Raw genomic sequence first — 24,108 nt, 5'->3', positions numbered from 1 at the left:
TATATATATATATATATATATACATACATACATATACATACATATATATATATATTTATATATATATATATATATATATAGATATATATATATATATATATATATACATATATATATATATATATATATATATATATATATATACATATGTATATATATATATATATATATATATATATATATATATATATATATATATACATACATACATATACATACATATATATATATATTTATATATATATATATATATATATATAGATATATATATATATATATATATATATATATATACATATATATATATATTTATATATATATATATATATATATATAGATATATATATATATATATATATATACATATATATATATATATATATATATATATATATATATATACATACATACATATACATACATATATATATATATTTATATATATATATATATATATATATATATATATATATATATATATATATATATATATATATATATACATCTCCGGGTTGGGTAGGAGACCCTGCCCCAAGTGGAGGAGTTCAAGTACCTGGGAGTCTTGTTCACGAGTGGGGGAAGAGTGGATCATGAGATTGACAGGCGGATCGGTGCGGCGTATTCAATAATGCGGACTTTTTACCGATCCGTTGTGGTGAAGAAGGAGATGAGCCGGAAAGCAAAGTTCTAAATTTACCGGTCGATCTACATTCCCATCCTCACCTATGGTCAGGAGCTTTGGGTCATGACCGAAAGTACAAGATCACGGGTACAAGCGGCCGAAATGAGTTTCCTCCGCCGTGTGGCGGGGCTCTCCCTTAGAGATAGGGTGAGAAACTCTGTCATCCGGGAGGAACTCAATCAATGTTTATTTATATAGCCCCAAATCACAAATGTCTCAAAGGACTGCACAAATCATTACGACTACAACATCCTCGGAAGAACCCACAAAAGGGCAAAGAAAACTCACACCCAGTGGGCAGAGAGAATTCACATCCAGTGGGACGCCAGTGACAATGCTGACTATGAGAAACCTTGGAGAGGACCTCAGATGTGGGCAACCCCCCCTCTCTAGGGGACCGAAAGCAATGGATGTCGAGCGGGTCTAACATGATACTGTGAAAGTTCAATCCATAGTGGCTCCAACACAGCCGCGAGAGTTCAGTTCAAGCGGATCCAAGACAGCAGCAAGAGTCCCGTCCACAGGAAACCATCTCAAGCGGATCAGCAGCGTAGAGATTTCCCCAACCGATACAGGCGAGCGGTCCATCCTGGGTCCCGACGAGCGGTCCATCCTGGGTCTCGACTCTGGACAGCCAGTACTTCATCCATGGTCACTGGACCGGACCCCCTCCACAAGGGAGGGGGGGACATAGGAGAAAAAAAAGAAGCGGCAGATCAACTGGTCTAAAAAGGAGGTCTATATAAAGGCTAGAGTATACAGATGAGTTTTAAGGTGAGACTTAAATGCTTCTACTGAGGTAGCATCTCGAACTGTTACCGGGAGGGCATTCCAGAGTACTGGAGCCCGAACGGAAAACGCTCTATAGCCCGCAGACTTTTTTTGGGCTCTAGGAATCACTAATAAGCCGGAGTCTTTTGAACGCAGATTTCTTGCCGGGACATATGGTACAATACAATCGGCAAGATAGACTGGAGCTAGACCGTGTAGTATTTTATACGTAAGTAGTAAAACCTTAAAGTCACATCTTAAGTGCACAGGAAGCCAGTGCAGGTGAGCCAGTACAGGCGTAATGTGATCAAACTTTCTTGTTCTTGTCAAAAGTCTAGCAGCCGCATTTGTACCAACTGTAATCTTTTAATGCTAGACATGGGGAGACCCGAAAATAATACGTTACAGTAATCGAGACGAGACGTAACAAACGCATGGATAATGATCTCGGCGTCTTTAGTGGACAAAATGGAGCGAATTTTAGCGATATTACGGAGATGAAAGAAGGCCGTTTTAGTAACGCTTTTAATGTGTGACTCAAAGGAGAGAGTTGGGTCGAAGATAATACCCAGATTTTTTACAGAGTCACCTTGTTTTATTATTTGGTTGTCAAATGTTAAAGTTGTATTATTAAAATACATATATAAATATGTGTGTGTTTATGTATGTATAGATGTATGTATATGTATGTATATATATATATATATTAATATATATATATATATATATATAAATGTAAGTATAGATATGTATATGTATGTATATGTGTGTGTTTATGTATGTATAGATGTATGTATATGTATGTATATATATATATATTAATATATATATATGTAAGTATAGATATGTATATGTACGTATATGTGTGTGTTTATTTATGTATATTTGTATATATATATATATATATATATATATATATATATGTAAGTATACATGTGTGTGCATGTGTGTATGTATATATGTATGTTCATGTAAGTATACATATGCATATGTATGTATTTTTGTACATGGATGTATGAACAGGGACGGCGTGGCGCAGTGGGAGAGGTGTCCTGCGCAACCCGAGGGTCCCTGGTTCAATCCCCACCTAGTACCAACCTCGTCATGTCCATTGTGTCCTGAGCAAGACACTTCACCCTTGCTCCTGATGGGTGCTGGTTAACGCCTTGCATGGCAGCTCCCTCCTTCAGTGTGTGAATGTGTGTGTGAATGAGTAAATGTGGAAGTAGTGTCAAAGCGCTTTGAGTACCTCGAAGGTAGAAAAGCGCTTTACAAGTACAACCCATTTATCATTTATTTATTTATAACAGTATGTATACATATCTACGTACAGTATATGTATGTATTGAATGTATATGTAAGTATGCATATGTGTATGCATGTATGTATGTATGCATATATTTGTATGTAGATATATGCATATATGTACGTTTATATATATATATATATATATATATATATATATATATATATATATATAGTTATAGTTTTAGTTATAGTTATTTTATTAAGCTAAAGTTAGTTTGCTGCTAGTAGAACGTAGCGGATAACGTATTCCTTAGTGTTGCTTTAATGAAGTTACAAGTGAGTCCATGAAGGTACATATGTCACTACGGCAGCCATGTTGGAAATATCATTTATTCATACAGACCAAATGATGACAAGTTTGATACATCCTGACAGCACTCATGTCACCCTTGATGGAGCACATGCATCCATGCATTCATGCATCCATGCATCCTTCCACTGACCCCCCCCCCCCCCCCCCGCCCCCCCCCCCCCGCATATGTGCAGTTTGATTTTGTGGAGCTGCTGGATGGCCGACGTCTCCTAGCCCACCACCCCCCCGGCCTGGAGGGGCCCGCCGCCCTGCAGAGGAGCCTGGCCCCTGTCAGCACACACGACACTGGCTTCATCCAGTACATGGAGTCTGGCATCTGGCACCTGGCAGTCTACAACGACGGCAAGGACACCGAGACTGTCTCTTTCCTCACCACCGCCAGCGGTGAGCAAACATCCATGTTTATTTCAAATGCCTTCTTCCCCAAGGAACATGACAATAAATATCTCATAAAACATTGTCACTTGACTTAGCAACACTAGCATTGCTTTGTCAGCTACATGCTAACATTACATTTTAGCTTCATGCTGGGTTAGCAACACAAACTTAGCTATGTCAGCTTCATGCTAATATTACATTTTGACATCATGCTAGGTTAGCAACACTAGCATAGCCATGGGAGCGACTTGCTAAAAATACATTTTAGCATCATAGTAGGTTAGCAACACTAGCATACCAATGTGAGCTACATGCTAACTTTACATTTTCACATCCTACTAGGTTAGCAACACAATCACAGCCATGTGAGCCACATTAAATTGTAATATCATGCTAGGTTAGCATCACTAGCATAGTTATGTGAGCAACATGCTAACAGTACATTTTCACATCATACAAAGCTCAGAACACCATCATAGCTATGTGAACTACATGCTAACTTTATGATTTAACATCATACTAGGCTAACAACACTAGCATACCAATGTGAGCTACATGCTAACTTTACATTTTCACATCAGACCAAGATCAAAACACCATCATAGCTATGTGAGCTACGTGCTAAAATTAAATATTAGCATTATGCAAAAATAGTAACTCTAGCATAGCTATGTGTGCTACACACTAACATTACATTTTCACATCAGAAAAAGCTCAAAACACCATCATAGCTATGTGAGCTACATGCTAAAATTAAATATTATCATAATGCAAAGTTAATAACTCTAGCATAGCTATGTGAGCAACATGCTAACAATACATTTTCACATTATACAAAGCTGAAAACACCATCATAGCTATGTGAGCTACATGCTAAAATTAAATATTAGCATTATGCAAAGTTAATAACTTTAGCATAGCTATGTGAGCTACATGCTAACATTACATGTTCACATCATACAAAGCTCAAAACACCATCATAGCAATGTGAGCGTCGTGCTAAAATTAAATATTAGCACTATGCAAAGTTAATAACACTAGCAAACCTATATGAGCTACATGCTAACATTACATTTTCACATCCTACTAGGTTAGCAACACGAGCACAGCTATGTGAGCCACGTGCTAATATTACATTGTGATATCATGCTAGGTTTGCAACACTACCATAGTTATGTGAGCAACATGCTAACAGTACATTTTCACATCGTACAAAGTTCAAAACACCATCATAGCTATGTGAACTTAATGTTAAAATTATGCAAGGTGAATAACTCTAGCATAGTTATGTGGGCTACATGCTAACATTACATATTAACATCATGCAAAGTTAATAACACTAGCAAAGCTATATTAGCTACGTGCTAACATTACATTTTCACATCCTACTAGGTAAGCAACACTAGCATAGCTATGTGAGCCACACGCTAACATTACATTATAATATCATGCTAGGTTAGCAACAATAGCATAGATATGTGAGCAACATGCTAACAGTACATTTTAAAATCATGCTAGGTTAGCAACACTAGCATAGATATGTGAGCAACATGCTAACAGTACATCTTAAAATATTGCTAGGTTAGCAACACTAGCACTAGGGTAAGAAGAAGGTGCGACATAGTTAAAACCATTAAAGAGAGGCTGATACAAGTGTAAAAAGAAGTAAACCACATGTTCAAGTTGGAGTCTCACAGTTTCTTCTTCTCGCTGGGAGTTTTTCGTGGCCGTTTAGCTAATTGTGTCTTATGAGCCAATCAGGCATTTAAAGGTTTGATTGTACTTTTTAACTGTGGATTCACAATCATGTAAGACAAGAACACCTTTTTTTTACTCTTTTTTTAATGCATTTTAAATTGAAAATAAATATTCGCAAAAGTTAGGCAACATTAGCGCTAATGGGAAACGCACTATTCCGCCTATAAAGCCTTCTGAAAAACATCCAAAAACCTCCATCAACTTTTTATATCAACACGGTAAGTATATTTGTTGTATCTAGTAACATTCATAATAACATGTAACATTTACACATTTGATATACATGCTGTAAGTATATATGTATTGTAGTAGCATTTCTAATAACATGTAATATTTACATCTTTATATACCCACTGTAAGTACAGTATATAATCAAGCGAGTAACATTAATAATAACATGTAATAAGTACATATTTTATATACACACTGTAAGTCTATATGTAGTATCTAGTAACATTCACAATAACATGTAATATTTACATATTGTATATACACACTGTAAGTATATATGTAGTATGTAGTAACATTCATAATAACATGTCATATTTACATATTTTATATACACACTGTACGTATATAAGTAATGTAATAACATTCATAATAACAGGTAATATATACATAATTTTGTCAATTTTAAGTATTAATTCCACAGACACATCACAATGTTTACTTTCCCTTCAACAACAAGACTACTAATCATGGCTGACTCGATGAGAGAACTGCTCTCACTGGTATTAAGACTGATGGGATGTTTATGTTTTCTCATTTTACATCAGCAATTCATCATCATCCTATCGCATTGATTAGCGCTAGCATTGATTAGCACCAGCATTGATTAGGATTAATATTGATTAGTGCTTGCATTGATTGGCACTAACATTAATTAGCGCTAGCATTGATGAGCACTAGCATTGATTAGTGCTAGTATTGATTAGCCCTAGCATTAAATAGTGCTATTATTGATTAGAGCTAGCATTGATTAGCAATATCATTGATTAGCAACAGTATTGATTAGCACTAGCATTGATTAGCGCTAGCATTGAAAAGTGCTAGCATTAAATGGCGCTAGCGTTGATTAGCATTAGCATTGAATAGTGCTACGATTGACCAGCTCTAGCATTGATTAGCAAGAGTGTCGATTAGAACTAGCATTGATTAGGGCTAGCATTGATTAGCACTAGCATTGAATAGTGCTATGATTGATTAGAGCTAGCATCGATTAGCACTATCATTTATTAGTGCTAGTTTTGATTAGCACTAGCATTGATTAGCCTTAGCATTAAATAGTGCGACGATTGATCAGCACTAGCATTGATTAAAACTAGCATTGATTAGTGCTAGCATTGAATCGTGCTACCATTGATTAGCACTAGCATTGATTAGCACTAGCATTGAACAGTGCTACGAATGACCAGCGCTAGCATTGAATAGCGCTAGATTAAAACTAGCATTGATTAAAACTAGCATTGATTAGTGATAGCAATGATTAGCGCTCGCATTGATTAGCACTAACATTGGTTAGTGCTAGAATTTATTAGCTCTAGCGTTGAATAGTGCAATGATTGATTAGAGATAGCATTGATTAGAGCTAGCATTGATTAGCACTATCATTGATTAGCACTAACATTGGTTAGTGCTAGAATTTATTAGCTCTAGCATTGAATAGTGCAATGATTGATTAGAGGTAGCATTGATTAGCACTATCATTAATTAGCACTAGCATTGATTAGTGCTAGCATTGAATATTGCTAGCATTGATTAGCACTATGATTTATCAGCATTAGCATTGAATACTGCTACGATTGACCAGCGCTAGCATTGATTAGCATTAGTGTTGATTAAAACTAGCATTGATTAGTGGTAAATAAATAAATGATAAATGGGTTGTACTTGTATAGCGCTTTTAGCATTAGCAATAAACAGTACTACGATTGACCAGCGCTAGCATTGATTAGCAGTAGCGTTCATTAGAACTAGCATTGACTAGTGCTAGCATTGATTAACGCTCGCATTGAGTAGCACTAGCATTGATTAGCACTAGCATTGATTAGCTCTAGCATTGAATAGTGCTATAATTGATTAGAGATAGCATTGATTAGAGCTTGCATCGATTAGCACCATCATTGATTAGCGCTAGTATTGATTAGCGCTATCATTGATTAGTGCTAGCATTTAATAGTGCTAGCATTGATAAGCACTAGCATTGATTAGCATCATTATTTAATAGTGCTACAAGTACAACCCATTTACCATTCATTCTACCTTCAAGGTACTCAAAGCGCTTTGACATTACTTCCGCATTGATTAGCGCTCGCATTGATTAGCACTAGCATTGATTAGCACTAGCATTGATTAGTGCTAGCATTGATTAGCTCTAGCATTGAATAGTGCAATGATTGATTAGACGCCCCATTGATTAGAGCTAGCATTGATTAACAGAAGCATTGATTAGCGCTGGCATTGAATAGAGCTAGCATTGATTAGAGCTAGCATTGATTAACAGAAGCATCGATTAGCGCTGGTAATGAATAGAGCTAGCATTGATTAGCATTAGCATTGAATATTGCTACGATTTATCAGCGCTAGCATTGATTAGAACTAGCATTGATTAGTGGTAGCATTGAATAGGGCTAGCATTGATTAGCATTAGCAATGATTAGCATTAGCAATAAACAGTACTACAATTGACCAGCGCTAGCATTGATTACCATTAGCGTTCATTAGAACTAGCATTGACTAGTGCTAGCATTGACTAACGCTCGCATTGAGTAGCACTAGCATTGATTAGCACTAGCATTGATTAGCCCTAGCATAGGATAGTGCTATAATTGATTAGAGATAGCATTGATTAGAGCTTGCATCGATTAGCACCATCATTGATTAGCGCTAGTATTGATTAGCGCTATCATTGATTAGTGCTAGCATTTAATAGTGCTAGCATTGATAAGCACTAGCATTGATTAGCATCATTATTTAATAGTGCTACGATAGCCCAGTGCTAGCATCGATTAGCACTAGCATTGATTTGTGCTAGAATTGATTAGCGCTCGCACTGATTAGCACTAGCATTGATTAGCACTAGCATTATTTAGTGCTTGCATTGATTAGCTCAAGCATTGAATAGTGCTATGATTGATTTTAGGTAGCATTGATTAGAGCTAGCATTGATTAGCACTATGATTGATTAGCACTAGCATTGATTAGCGCTAGCATTGAATAGCGCTAGCATTTATTAGCACTAGCATTGATTAGCACTAGCATTGAATAGTGCTACCATTGATTAGCACTAGCATTGATTAGCATTAGCATTGAATAGTGCTACGATTGACCAGCGCTAGTATTGATTACCGCTAGTGTTGATTAGAACTAGCATTGATTACTGCTACCATTGATTAGCGCTCACATTAATTAGCACAATCATGGATTAGCGCTAGTATTGATTAACACTATCATTGATTAGCGCTAGCCTTGAATCGTGCGAGCATTGATTAGCACTAGCATTGATTAGCCCTAGCATTGAATAGAGTTAGCATTTATTAGCACTAGCATTGATTAGCATTAGCATTGAATAATGCTACGATTGACCAGCGCTAGCATTGATTAGCACTAGCGTCGATTACAACTAGCATTGATTAACGCTAGCATTGATTAGCACTCACATTGATTGGCGCCAACGTTGATTAGCACAATCATTGATTAGCGCTAGCACTCATTAGCACTATCCTCAATTTGCGTTATCGATCATTAGCGCTAGCGTTAGCCATGAAGGTGAGAGAAGTGTCATCTATTCAAGGCAGCTGGCACTTTTTCTCTTGCTTTAACAAAAAGTCGCTGGGTCAGAAATGTGACAACAACACCCGTACTTGCAGACAAAAAGAAGCTCTTCCTTCTCCAAGACACGCCCACCAGCCTCTGTGCCAACATTTGAATATTCATGATGAGATATGACACCGGGCGCGTTTGCTTTGCTTGTATTTTCTCCACGGGGAGCACGTGAACGTCCTCTCTGGTTCCCCAAGCAGGGAGAATGTGATGTCAGCGCTGCAAATATGAATATTCATTAACTCATGAATATTCATGAGTCTGGGTATGAATATGCATATGAGCTGGCAGGACATAAGATGAGTCAGTTGTGCCCACCTGAGGGGCAGCAGGAGATGGTGTTGACCTTCAAACATGCGTCTTCAGGTAATATGCTAACTTAGCATAATGTTAGCATGAAGCTCACTTAGCTATGCTAATGTTGCTAACCTAGCATGATGTTAAAATGTAATGTTAGCATGAAGTTCACATAGTTATGCTAATGTTGCTAACCTAGCATGATGTTTCAATATAATGTTAGCATGTTGCTCACATAGCTATGTTAGTGTTGCTAACCTAGCATGCTGATTAAATATAATGTTAGCCTGAAGCTCACATAGCTATGCTAGTGTTGCTAACCTAGCATGATGTTAAAATGTAATGTTAGCATGAAGCTCACATAGCTATGTTAGTGTTGCTAACCTAGCATGCTGATCAAATATAATGTTAGCATGAAGCTCACATAGCTATGCTAGTATTGCTAACCTAGCATGATGTTAAAATGTAATGTTAGCATGAAGCTCACATAGTTATGCTAGTGTTGCTAACCACGCATGATGTTAAAATGTAATGTTAGTATGAAGTTCACATAGCTATGCTAGTGTTGCTAACCTAACATCTCCTGAACCATCTATCTATCTATGATGTTCAAATATAAAGTTAGCGTGAAGCTCACATAGCTATACATGTGTTGCTAACCAAGCATCATGTTAAAATGTTAATGTTAGCATGAAGTTCACATACCTATGTTAGTGTTGCTAACCTAGCATGATATTCAAATATGTTATTATGAAGTTCACATATTTATGCTAGTGTTGCTAACCTCGCATGATGTTAAAATGTAATGTTAGCATGAAGTTCACATAGTTATGCTAGTGTTGCTAACCTTGCATGATGTTCCAATATAATGTTAGCATGAAGCGCACATAGTTATGCTAGTGTTGCTAACCTTGCATGATGTTAAAATGTAATCTTAGCATGAAGCTCACATAGTTATGCTAGTGTTACTAACCTCGCATGATGTTAAAATGTAATGTTAGTATCAAGTTCACATAGTTATGCTCGTGTTGTTAACCTAGCATGATGTTAAAATGTAATGTTAGCATGAAGCTCACATAGCTATGCTAGTGTTGCTAACCTAGAATGATGTTAAAATGTAATGTTAGCATGAAGCTCACATAGCACGCCTCCTTCCTTCCTTTCTTCCGTCCTTCCTTCCTCCTTTAAGGAGCTAGCAAGTGCTAGCTAGCTGTTAGCAGTGATGAATTTTAATGAATATTTACTATAGGCCTGATTTATTCGGCTGAGATCTTCATGGCCGCTCTTTTCTCCCTGAGGACAACAGTCATTAGTCTCCTACTGAAGGGAATTCAACACGCGCCTCCGTTTACCACTATGCTACAAATTCAAGGCCCGGGGGCCACATCTAACTTGGGCCAATAACACCAATTATATTAACCCGCTACATCATTAATAGTGACCTGCTACATCATTTATAATGGCCCGCTGCATCATTTACACTGACCTGTTACATAATTTTTAGTGACCCGCTACATCATTTTTAATGACCTGCTACATCATTTATATTATCCCGCTACATCATTTAAAGTGACCTGCTACATCATTTGTATTGGCCTGCCGCATCATTTACAGTAACCTGCTACATAATTCATTGTGGCCCGCTACATAATTTATAGTGACCTGCTACATCATTTATATTCGCCCTCTACATCATTTATAGTGACCCGCTACGACATTTATAATGACCTGCTACATTATTTACTGTGACCTGCTCCATCATTTATAGTGTCTTGCCACTTCATTTATAGTGACCTGACCAACCACATCATGTATAGTGACCTGCTACATAATTTATAGTGACCTGCTTCATCATTTATAGTGTCTTGCCACTTCATTTATAGTGACCTGACCAACTACATCATGTATAGTGACCTGCTACATAATTTATAGTGAACTGCTACACCATTTACAGTGACCCACTACATAATTTTTATTGACCTGCTACATTATTTATAGTGACCTGCCACGTCATTTATAGACCTGCTACATCATTTATATTCGCCCTCTACATCATTTATAGTGATCCGCTACGGCATTTATAATGACCTGCTACATTAATTATTGTGACCTGCTCCATCATTTATAGTGACTTGCCAGCCACTTCATTTATAGTGACCTGACCCACTACATCATGTATAGTGACTTGCTACATAATTTATAGTGACCTGCTACATCATTTATAGTGACCTGCTACATCATTTACAGTGACCCACTACATAATTTAAAATGACCTGCTACATTATTTATAGTGACCTGCTACTTACTTTATAGACCTGCTACATCATTTATAGTGACCCGCTACATCATTTATAGTGACCTACAACTTTATTTATAGACCCGCTACATAATTTATAGTGACCTGGTACATAATTTATACTGCCACATCATTTATAGACCTGTTACATCATTTATAGTGACCCACTACATCATTTATATTCGCCCGCTACATCATTCATAGTGACCTGCTACATCATTTATATTCGCCCTCTACATCATTTATAGTGACCTGCTACATCATTTATATTGACCTTCTACATTATTTATAGTGACCTGCTACATCATGTAAAGTGACCTGCTACATCATGTAAAGTGACCTGCCATATCATTTAAAGTGACCTGCCACTTCATTTATAGTGACCTGCTACATCATGTAAAGTGACCTGCCACATCATTTAAAGTGACCTGCCAATTCATTTATAGTGACATGCTACATCATTAATAGTGACCTGCCACATCATTTAACTTGAGTCCATCACATCATTTACAATGACCCACCACAACATTTTATTGTGGCCCGCTACATCATTTACCTTAGGTCCATCACATCATTTAAGTGGCCCGCTGCATCTTTTAACCTGTCCTGCCTGCAACATCATTTAACTTGGGTCTATAACATCATTCTTTGTGGCCCGCTGCATCATTTATAGTGACCTGTTACGTCATTGAAAAAAGACCTGCTACATCATTTATAGTAACCTGCCATATCATTTATAGTGACCTGCTACATCGTTTATAGTAACCTGCCACATCATTTATAGTAACCTGCCACATCATTTATAGTGACCTGCTACATCGTTTATAGTGACCTGCCACATCATTTAAGATGGTTCTATCACATCATTTAATCGGCCCGCTGCATCATTTAACCTGTCCTGCAATATCATTTAACTTCTGTCTTATCTTATCATTCATTGTGGCCCGCTACACCATTTATAGTGACCTGCCACATCATTTAACTAGGGTCCATCACATCATTTATATTGGCCCGTTACATCATTTGTAGTAACGTGCCACATCATTTATTTTGGCTCACCATGATCATGTATAGTGAGTGGCCTGCCACTTCATTTAATTTGGGTCCATCGCATAATTTAGTATGGCTGGCTACATCATTTATCATGGCCCGCTACATCATTTAACTCTGATCCATCACATCATTTAAGTGGCCCATTACATCATTTGTAGTAACGTGCCACATCATTTATTTTGGCTCCCCATGATCATATATAGTGAGTGGCCTGCCACTTCATTTAATTTTGGTCCATCGCATAATTTAGCATGGCTGGCTACATCATTTATCATGGCCCGCTACATCATTTAACTCTGATCCATCACATCATTTAAGTGGCCTGCAACATAATTTTAGTGGCCCGCCAGTCATTGAACTTGGGTCCATCATGTAATTTATGGTGGCCCGCCACTTCCTTCATTGAGCTCACCACATAATTTAACATGGTCCATCACATCATTTACCTTGGGTCCATCACGTCATATATTTTGGTGCACAACATTATTTTAAATTTGGCCCATCACATCATTTAATGTGTATCCAAAACATTATTAACATAGCCTGCCACATCATTTAACATGGTCTTTCACATCATTCAATGTAATGCACCACATTATTTAAAATGGCCTGCCACGTCATGTAATATTGTCTTCCATATCAATAAACCTTACCTGCCACTTCATTTGATATCGTCTTCCATATCATTAAAAGTGGCCCGCCATATTATTCAAAATTGCCTTTGACACCATTTAGTGTGGTCTTCCATGTCATTAAATGTGGTCCACCACATTATTTAAAGTGGTTTTCCATGTCATTCAATATAATCCAACACATTAATTATTGTGGCCTGAAGGCCAAAGAGACAACTTTGCTTAATCAAACAGTTTGAAGTAAATACTGTTCTAAAGTAAATTGAAGTATTTACAGTATTTGCCACAATAATGTAACTCTCCCAAAGTCAAAATGATCCTTGATGTTCGTCAATTGCTAAAATTTTAACATGCTAATATTCTGTTATTTCACATGTTGATTTTTAGTATGTTAGCATGCTAACATCAGTATGCTAGCTTTTCTGCTAATTTTGCGGGTTAAGACTTCGGATTCAGATATTCTGTTATTTCACGCATGCTAACTGTTAGTATGTAAGTGAGCTAACATTAGCATGCTATCGTTTAAGTTATTTTTGCAGGTATCTGTTGGTGAAGATATTTTTTTCTGGCGTACACATGCCACACTTCATTTGTCACCATCACAAATGCGAGTGAATTGGCATGCTAACATTAGCATGTTAGCTTGTCTGCTAATTTTGTGGCAACAGACTTCAGAGTCAAACGTTCTGTTATTTCACTTGTTAAATGTTAAATGTTATCATGCTAAAATTAGCATGTTAGCTTGTCTGATAATTTTGCGGGTATAAACTTTAGAGTCAATATTATTTCACGCATGCTTACTATTAGTATTTTAGCGTGTTAAAATTAGTATGCTTGTGGGATTAGACTTCAGAGTGAAATATTCTGTTATGTCAAGCATGTTAAATGTTAGTATCTTAGCGTGTTAAAATTAGCATGCTAGCTTGTCTGATAATATTATGGGATTAGATTTCAGAGTGAAATATTCTGTTATTTCACGCATGTTAAATGTTAGTATGGTAGCGTGTTAAAATTAGCATGCTAGCTTGTCTTCTAGTTTTGCGGGAATATACTTGAGAGTCAAATATTATGTTATTTCGCGCATGCTAACTATTAGTATGGTAGCGTGCTAACATTTAGCATGCTAACTTTTCTGCTAATTTTGTGGGTATAGATTTTCGAGTGAAATATTTTTTAGTCCACGCAAGCTAACTGTTAGTATGTTAGTTAGCTAACATTAGCATGCTAGCTTTTCTGCTAATTTTGTCGGGATAGACTTCAAAGTCAAATATTGTTATTTTACGCATGCTAACGGCTAGTATGTGTGCTTATATTAGCATGCTATCTTTTAAGCTAATTTTGCAGGTATTTGTAGTGAAGACATATTTTTTGCCATACACATCTCACACATCATTCGTCTCACCCACACACACACACACACACACACACACACACATGTACACACACACACACACACACACACACACACACACACACACACACACACACACACACACACATCTGTACTTTTAGAGTTCGACGTTCTTTTCGGACTTCGTCTTCCCTTCAGCGATTTCCTAACCGCGCAAAGACAAGCCCGCACAAAAGCGCCATCATGACGTCTTGCCGCTCGCGTCTCTCTGTGGGCCGTCCCTCTTTGTCTCATCCCGCCCGCCATCCTGGGCAATGATTGAGTCTCCCGAGGAACCACAATCTGCCGTTCGCGTTCCCAGACTTCTTTTGTGTGACACAAGAGATTCTTTGTCTGCCAAAGTTCCGCCTGAAGGGGGCGGGACTGAGAGGTCATCCTGGTGGGGCTCGATTATGTCTCAGGCTTCCCCTTTCAGAAGTGCATTATTGATGATTGATGGTTCAATCTACAACATAAAAACACACACAGAAAATATCTATATTTTCATTGTTATACTTCAATACCTCTCAGTATTTATTTAAAGTACACACTTGCACGTACAATATGACACAGTATTTATTCATACAAAACTAGCACATTTACATGAATGCATCATAAATACTTAATACAACTTATTTATGAAAGATTTACAACTTATACTTGACTCTTTACATATGTTTATGTTTTGTATATTTTTATATTTTTGTATATTTTGTGTATTCTATATACATATATTTTTAATAATTTTGTATAATGAATATTTTTATATCTGTTGTATATTTCTGTATATAGTATATTTTCATATGTTTTGTATATTTGTATGTTTATATTTGCATATTTTTGTATATTTTTTCTATATATTTTGTATATTTTTTTGTATATTTTGTATGTTGTATATATTTATATTTTTATATTTTTTGTATATTGCATATTTCTGTATTATTTTTGTATATTGTATATTTTTATATGTTTTGTATGTTTGTGTATGTTATATTTGTATATTTTTGGTATATTTTTGTATAGTGTATAGTTTTATATTTTTATATTGTTTTGTATGTTTGTAAATTGTATATTTTATATTTTTGGTATATATTTGTATAATGTATAACATTTTATTTTTATGTTGTTTTGTATATGTCTGTATATTGTATATTTATATATTTTTGTATATTGTTGTATTTTTTGTAAATTGTTGTATATTGTATATTTTTATATTTTTTGTATATGTTTGTATATTGTATATTTATATATTTTTATATATATTTTATGTTTTTTTATGTTGTGTATATATATTGTGTATATTGTATATTTTTATATTTTTGTATATAGTCTATTATTATATGCATTGTACATTTTTTGTACACAGTCTATTTTTATATTTTTTTATAATTTTGTTTTTGTACAGTTATATATTTTTGTATATTTTATATTTTTTGTATATGTTTGTATATCATATATTTTAAAATGTTTGTATATTGCATATATTTACATTTGTGTTTATCTTTGTATATTGTACATGTGCATATTTTTGTGCAGTGTATATTTTTATATGTTTTGTATATTTTTGTATATTCCATATTTTTGTATATTTTTGCATAATGTATATTTTTATTATCTACTTAAAAGTGCATAAAAAATGCACTATTAATAAATAAATAAAAATTTCCAGTTACATTAATTTATTTTGGAGCACACACCACAAACACTGTTTTCCATCAGAAGAAGTCATATGAAAGAAACGTAAATATTAGAATACATTCCAAAGAAACAAGGAAAAATATCAATATGTCAATGTTATTATTAAAACATGTATTATTATTATTATTATTATTATCAGTATTATTATTATTATTTTTATTATTATTATTATTATTATTATCAACGTGATAAAGATGACAACAGCATTAAAAAGATAATTTCTGTCTCCTGCTAGATTCGGTGGATTCATGTCCAAGCAGCTGTTTTGGGAACGGTGATTGTGTTTCTGGAACTTGTCACTGCTTCCTGGGGTTTAAAGGTCCAGACTGTGGGCGTGGTGAGTCTACTCCTCTTCATCATCACTATTACTATTATAATTTTTATTATTAGTAGTCATTGTCATTTTCTACTACTGTTGCCTTGCTAGCATGTTAGCAGCTCCCGCCTCCACCCACAGAGACAAAATGAATGGGAAATATAGAAACCTCTCCATATCCCATATTTCCCACTTGAATCCCCAAAAATTTAAACATTCCAGAAATTCCCAGAAATCTTGATTTTCCATGGCCCTATTTTCAATTCTTCCTGGAAAGTTTTCACAGTGCATAATTCTCAACCAATTGGAATCAGTCCACCTTCAAAACATTCTTCTTATTTAGGACAACATAAATGTATACTTTTTTCCCTACAATTCCCAGTTTTCCAGTAATTCCAAAATTCCAATCATCAATTCAAACTGTTGCGACTTCAACATTTTTCAACCCATTTGAAAAATTTCAACATCAACCCATTCATATCATCTATGACAATTGTGCTAGTCTCAATATTTTCAAAAATTCCGGGTTTTCTAAAAATCCCCAAATTTCCAGGAAATTCCTATTTAAATAAATGGATGTATTCATAATTCTACAATACCCAAAATTCTTAAAATGTTGTGCCACTTTTTACCCGATTCCGACCTTTCAGCAATCAACACCCACTACTCCTCCAATAAATCAAACAGAAAATGTGTGTTCCCTTTCCCAAATACCCGGAATTTTTAGACTTTCTGGGAATTTCCGCCCTATTGATAATGAATAGGCAATATACAAACCTCTCCATATCCCACGTTTCTCACCCGATTCCAACCATTGTAACATCCACACACTGCACTCACCCTGGAAAATTAAACCAAAATTATTTTTAAAAAATCCAGAAATTCCCGGAAATCTTGATTTTCCATTGCCCTATTTTCATTTCTTCCTAAAAAATGTTCACAGTCCATAATTCTCAACCAATTCTAATCATTTCACCTTCAAAACATTCCTTTTATTTGGGACAACAAATATTCCTATTTTTTCCGTACAATTCCCAGTTTTCCCGAAATTCCAGGAATTCCGAAATACCAATCTTCAATTCAAACTGTTACTACTTCAACATTTTTCAACCGATTCCAATACCCCAACTATAACACCAACCCATTCATATTAATATTCATTAATATTTCCAGAAATTCCCGGTTTTCTCGAAATACCCAAAATTTACGAAAAATTCCCATTCAAATGAATGCCTTAAATTTTCCAAATTTTGCGCCAATTTTTTTTTTTTATTACGACCTTTCAACCATCCACTCAGGCTAGTCTTTACATATATCCAACACAACACATGTTTTCACAGAATTTCCTGGAATTTCTCCCCTTATTTACAATGAAAGCCCTATATACAAAACCTCTCCATAGCCCACATTTCTCACCTTATTCCAACCGTTCCAACATCCACACACTCCACACACTCCACACACCTTGGACAATCAAACCATGAGTTCCAAAAATTTCCAGAAATTCCCAGAATTCTCGGTTTTCTAAAACCCTATCTACACTTCTTCCTAGAAAGTTTTCACAATCCACATTTTTCAACCAATTTCACCTTCGAACATTCCCCTTAGTTGGGACAACAAATGTTTCTATTTTCTCCATACAAATTGCCGGTTTTCCTAAAATTCCAGGAATTGAGAAATACCAATTATCAATTCAAACTGTTACTATGTCAACATTTTTCAACCAACTCTAAAATTCCAACAGTAACCCATTTATATCCTCTAGGAATGTGCTGGTATCAATATTTTCAAAAATTCCCGGTTTTCCCGAAATTCCCAACTTTCCAGGAAATTCTCTTTCAAATGAATAGGACGTGTTCATAGTTCTACAATGTCCTAAATTCTCAAATGTTTACGTCATTTTAAACCCGATTCCGACCTTTTAACCATCAACACACATACGTATGGATCACCAGTTAATGATGATATCGTTCCAACACATGAATACACGTAATAAAGATGTATGGATCACCAGTTATGAATGATATCACTCCAACACATTCATCCATGTAATAAAGATGCATGGATCCCCATTTATTAATGATATCACTCCTACAAATTAATGCACATAATAAAGACGCATTGATCACCAATTAATAATGGTATCACTCCAACACATTCATCCACGTAATAAAGATGTATGGATCACCAGTTATTAATGATATCACTCCAATACATTAATGCACGTAACAAAGATGTATGGATCACCAGTTAATAATGATATTACTCCAACACATTCATCCACGTAATAAAGATGTATGGATCCCCAGTTATTAATCATGTCACTCCAACACATTAGTGCATGTAATAAAGATGTATGGATCCCCAGTTTTAAATGATATCACTCCAACACATTCATTCACGTAATAAAGATGCATGGATCCCCAGTTATTAATGATATCGCTCCCACAAATTAATGCACGTAATAAAGAGGCATGGATCACAAATTAATAATGATAGCGCTTCAACAGATTCATCTACGTAATAAAGAAGTATAATTCCCCAGTTATTAATGATATCGCTCCCACACATGAATGCACGTAATAAAGATGCATGGATCACCAGTTAATAATGATATTACTCCAACACATTCATCCACGTAATAATGATGTATGGATCCCCAGTTATTAATGATGTCACTCCAACACATTAGTGCATGTAATAAAGATGTATGGATCCCCAGTTTTAAATGATATCACTCCAACACATTCATCCACGTAATAAAGATGCATGGATCCCCAGTTATTAATGATATCGCTCCCACAAATTAATGCACGTAATGAAGAGGCATGGATCACAAATTAATAATGATAGCGCTTCAACAGATTCATCTACGTAATAAAGAAGTATAATTCCCCAGTTATTAATGATATCGCTCCCACACATGAATGCACGTAATAAAGATGCATGGATCACCAGTTAATAATGATATCACTCCAACACATGCATCCACGTAATAAATATGTATGGATCACCAATTATTAATGATATCCCTACCACACATTAATGCACATAATAAAGATGTATGGATCCCCTGTTATTAATGATATCGCTCCCACACATTAATGCAAGTAATAAAGATTTATGAATCACCAGTTATTAATGACATCACTCTAACACATTCATCCACATAATAAATCTGTATGGATCCCCAGTTATTAATGATATCGCTCCCACACATTAATGCATGTAATAAAGATGAATGGATCAATTATAAATACTATCGCTGCCACACATTAATGCACGTAATAATGATGTGTGGATCACCAGTTAATAATGATATCACTCCAACACATTCATCCACATAATAAAGATGCATGGATCACCAGTTATTAAAGATATTGCTCCCACACATTAATGTCATAATAAAGATGAACTGATCACCAGTTGATAATGATATCACTCCAACACATTCATCCATGTAATAAAGATGTATGGATCCCCAGTTATTAATGATATCGCTCCCACACATTAATGCACGTAATAAAGATGTATGGATCATTAGTTCATAATGATATCACTCCAACACATTCATCCACGTGATAAAGATGTATGGATCCCCAGTTATTAATGATATCGCTCCCACACATTAATGCACGTAATAAAGATGTATGGATCATCAGTTATTAATGATATTGCTCCCACACATTAATGCACGTAATAAAGATGTATGGATCACTAGTTATTAATGATATCGCTCCCACTCATTGTCATAATAAAGATGAACTGATCACCAGTTAATAATGATATCACTCCAACACATTCATCCATGTAATAAAGATGTATGGATCCCCAGTTATTAATGATATCACTCCCACACATTAATGCACGTAATAAAGATGTATAGATCCGCAGTTATTAATGATATCGCTCCCACAAATTAATGCACGTAGTAAAGATGTCTGGATCACCAGTTATTAATGATATCACTCCCTCACATTAATACACATTAATCCTCTCCATATTCCACATTTTTCACCCAATTCCAAGCGTTCCAACATCCACACCCTCCACTCACCTTGGACAATCAAACATTTCACTTCCACTCACATGTATCAGCAGAGCGCGGCCATAGGGCACTCACCCGCATTTCCGACCAGAATGTCAAATTGTAGTTGCCATCTACTCGTCATCTGGTCATAAAGTCATCACTCACTTCTTTGACGCCCTCTCTCTCCCTGCAGCCGCCTGCCCGGTGCTGTGCAGTGGTAACGGTCAGTACCTGAAGGGTGGCTGCATGTGTCACAGCGGCTGGAAGGGCTCCGAGTGCCACGTGCCCACCAGCCAGTGTGTGGACGAGAGCTGCAGCGGGCGCGGCGCTTGCATCGTGGGCACCTGCATCTGCAACCCCGGCTACAAGGGCGACAACTGTGAGGAAGGTAGGAGACCGTTATTGGAGGAACACGGTAAAACTTGTTTCTCCATGATAAAGTTATTTTAAAGACAATGACAATGATGGATCTACTGAAGGTTTGCCTGTATTAAAACATGTGCAAACTTGATAGCACACACGAAGCAGATTTTAGTTAGCAGAATCAAGGAGTGCAATCCATTTAACACGTCTGTTTTCATGAATTTGCAAATTATTCATCAGAGCAATGGAAGTACAAATATTTAGCACACGCAGTGTGATTTATCTACTCCGAGTGCTGTTTAGCAGGTGTGAAAGGTATGTGCTAAGTGACACATTCACCACAATATTTGTCAACTGTTGATCTAAAGCGTTCTATTTTTCTTGGTTAAAAAAAAATATATATATCACGCTTCAACATCTCTAACATTGCAAATGAAAATATGTTTCTTAATTAGATTAGATTAGATTAGATTAGATAGTACTTTATTTAGTCCTTCAGGAGAGTTCCTTCAGAAAAATTTAAATTTTCAGCACAATCCCATTCAAGATCAGACAAACATTACAGGGAAACAGAACAGGATCGCTGACGGGTCTGCCGGCTTCTAGCGCCCCTTACAAAAAAGATGAGATACAGGTAAACAAGTTTGGGGGCAATGGGAGAAAAAAATAGAAGATTAAAATAAAATAAAAAAAACGGTCTAAGCCTGGGCCCTGGAGAAGGGGTCCAGACTGAGGCCAAGGGAAAAAACAACAACAACTCATAGCCATAGTACACATCCCTCTCACATGTGTGTAAGAGGGAAACATCAAACATCAAAGAAGACAAATGACATTAAAGACATTAAAGCAGCGGATGCAACCAGCCACTTCTATATACAGCTATAAATAAAAGGTAAAAGAAACATATACACTGTGGTGGCTTCTGCGGTGTTCCACGCCATCGTCCGCTGGGTGGAAGGAGCATGGCCAAAGACAGGAGTAGACCCAACAAAGCAACTAAGAGAACCAATTGTCTCACCCTGGATAAATAACATGAATATATAAACATATGTCAGCCAGTTTACAGACTGCATTACCCAGAAGGCTTAGCGCCGTAGACAGGAAGAGGAAGTCGGTGTGAGCTACAATAAATAGTTGCTACACGTTGTTGTCGTCTACACAAGAGACAAAGATGTGTTTTATTGGACAGTCGGCGTGCGCATACGAGTGCCGACTGGACAAAACGTGCAAGAAAGTGAGTTTTGTTTTTGTGTTTGGTTCTGCAAACTTTGTTGAGGGCACTGTCACGTCAAATTTCTTCCCTCCTACAAAAACCTTCCCCCCCATTTACTTCCGGGGTCATGATTAATACAGACGTTTTGTTTACACTATATTATAAAAATATAACGCTATATTATAAAAAATCAGACCTTTTGTTAATGCTATATTATAAAAAATAAAAAATAAAAATTTACAAACACAAGCTCTGGGATGACGCATTTACTTCCGGGGTCACGTTTCCTCACGTTTCCTCTTACGTCATCCCATACCTTGTGTTTGTAAATTGTTTTTTAAATTATTATTATTTTTTTATAATATAGTGTTAACAAAACATCTGTATTTTAATAATATCGCGTTATATTTTTATAATATAGCATTATATTTTTATAATATAACATTATATTTTTTATAATATAGCGTTAACAAAACGTCTGTATTAATCATGACCCTGGAAGTAAATGGGGGGGGGGGAAAGTTTTTGTAGGGGGAAGAAATTTGGCGTGACAGCACCAATAAGTGAGCCATCGGCGGCAACGTGAGGGGTGGAGCTGCACTCACAACAGTTAAAAATGTTAAAAATGTTTTTAAATTAAATTAAAACTGATTAAATAAAACGGCGGTGTTCGGAATCAAATGTTTGTGACGCTTTAAATTTGTAGGAGGTTATTGTTGTTATTGTTATTGTTGTGTTTGCTGTTGTTGTTTTTGTCTCTCTGTCTAATCAGAATCAGAATCAGAAAAGTTTTTATTGCCATTGTTGGAGAACAGGTTCACAAACTAGGAATATTACCTGGTGCAATCGTGCAACATAAAAGACAATTAAAACAAAATAGAATAACATGAGCTGTAATTGAGCTATCAGATCTTGGTATTGTTCACATGTCTGATGGCCGAGGGGAAAAACTGTTCAGGTGGCGGGAGGTGTGGGTCTGGATGGACCGTAGTCTCCTGCCTGAGGGAAGAGGGGAGAATATTTTGTGTCAAGGGTGAGAAGAGTCAGCTGTGATCTGACTCACACGCCTCCTGGTCCTGGAGGAGAACAGGTCCTGGTCCCTCTTATCCCTACAATTTTCCCCTCTGTCTTCCTTTTTTTCTCTTTCTATCCCTTCCTGCTCCGGCCCGGCTGCACCAAATGATGATATAAATACATTTGATAAAGTCAAATTCCAAATAAGGCAAAAAGAGACGTATCCTACACTTCTCTTATGTAAAGTAAATCTGAACAGCCGATATGGGCATCTACATCGACTACCGTATTTCCTTGAATAGCCGCCGGGGCGCTAATTGATTTAAAACCTCTTCTCAATCCTGCGCTTATTCAAAGCACGCGGTAAAAGTAAGCAGGCGCTAGTGATTTTAAAACCTCTTCTCACCCTTGCGCTTACCAATGGCAATCAGTTAGAAATTGAGTGTGATAAAGAAATAATAATAATTAAAAATTATTCTGCGTCCGCGGCCCAGTGATTGGGGATTACTGCTTTACACCATGGTGTCTGGGTGCCAGCAGGATGCATGCATTTAGCTGCTTCTTATACAAGATTGCAATGCATACTTGGTCAACAGCCATACCTTTTACACTGATGGTTGTGATGTAGGCAGGTTTAACACTCTTGCTTGTGTGCGCCACACTCTGTGAACCCACACCAAGCACATTTCTGGAGAGCATTGGGTCTGTGGCACATTATAAACGCAGCATAGGGATTACCCATAATGCTGTACATCCGTGACTTTTGGCTATATT

The 24,108-nt window shown here is 36.2% G+C and overlaps 1 protein-coding gene across 9 annotated transcripts in view; it reads left to right on the top strand.

Moving 5' to 3' along the window:
* Positions 1-24,108, top strand: part of tenm4 (teneurin transmembrane protein 4) — a 343,760-nt gene that overhangs the window by 153,417 nt on the left and 166,235 nt on the right. For all 9 annotated transcript variants that reach the window (XM_061877994.1, XM_061877993.1, XM_061877991.1 and 6 more), the window contains 3 exons: positions 3,248-3,458; positions 16,634-16,735; positions 20,938-21,132. In XM_061877994.1, the coding sequence (XP_061733978.1) occupies positions 3,248-3,458; positions 16,634-16,735; positions 20,938-21,132 (508 nt within the window). The remainder of the gene's footprint in view (positions 1-3,247; positions 3,459-16,633; positions 16,736-20,937; positions 21,133-24,108) is intronic.

Source organism: Nerophis ophidion, linkage group LG18 (assembly GCF_033978795.1).
Source record: "Nerophis ophidion isolate RoL-2023_Sa linkage group LG18, RoL_Noph_v1.0, whole genome shotgun sequence".
Lineage (NCBI taxonomy): Eukaryota > Metazoa > Chordata > Actinopteri > Syngnathiformes > Syngnathidae > Nerophis > Nerophis ophidion.
This window is presented reverse-complemented; position numbering and strand designations above follow the sequence as displayed.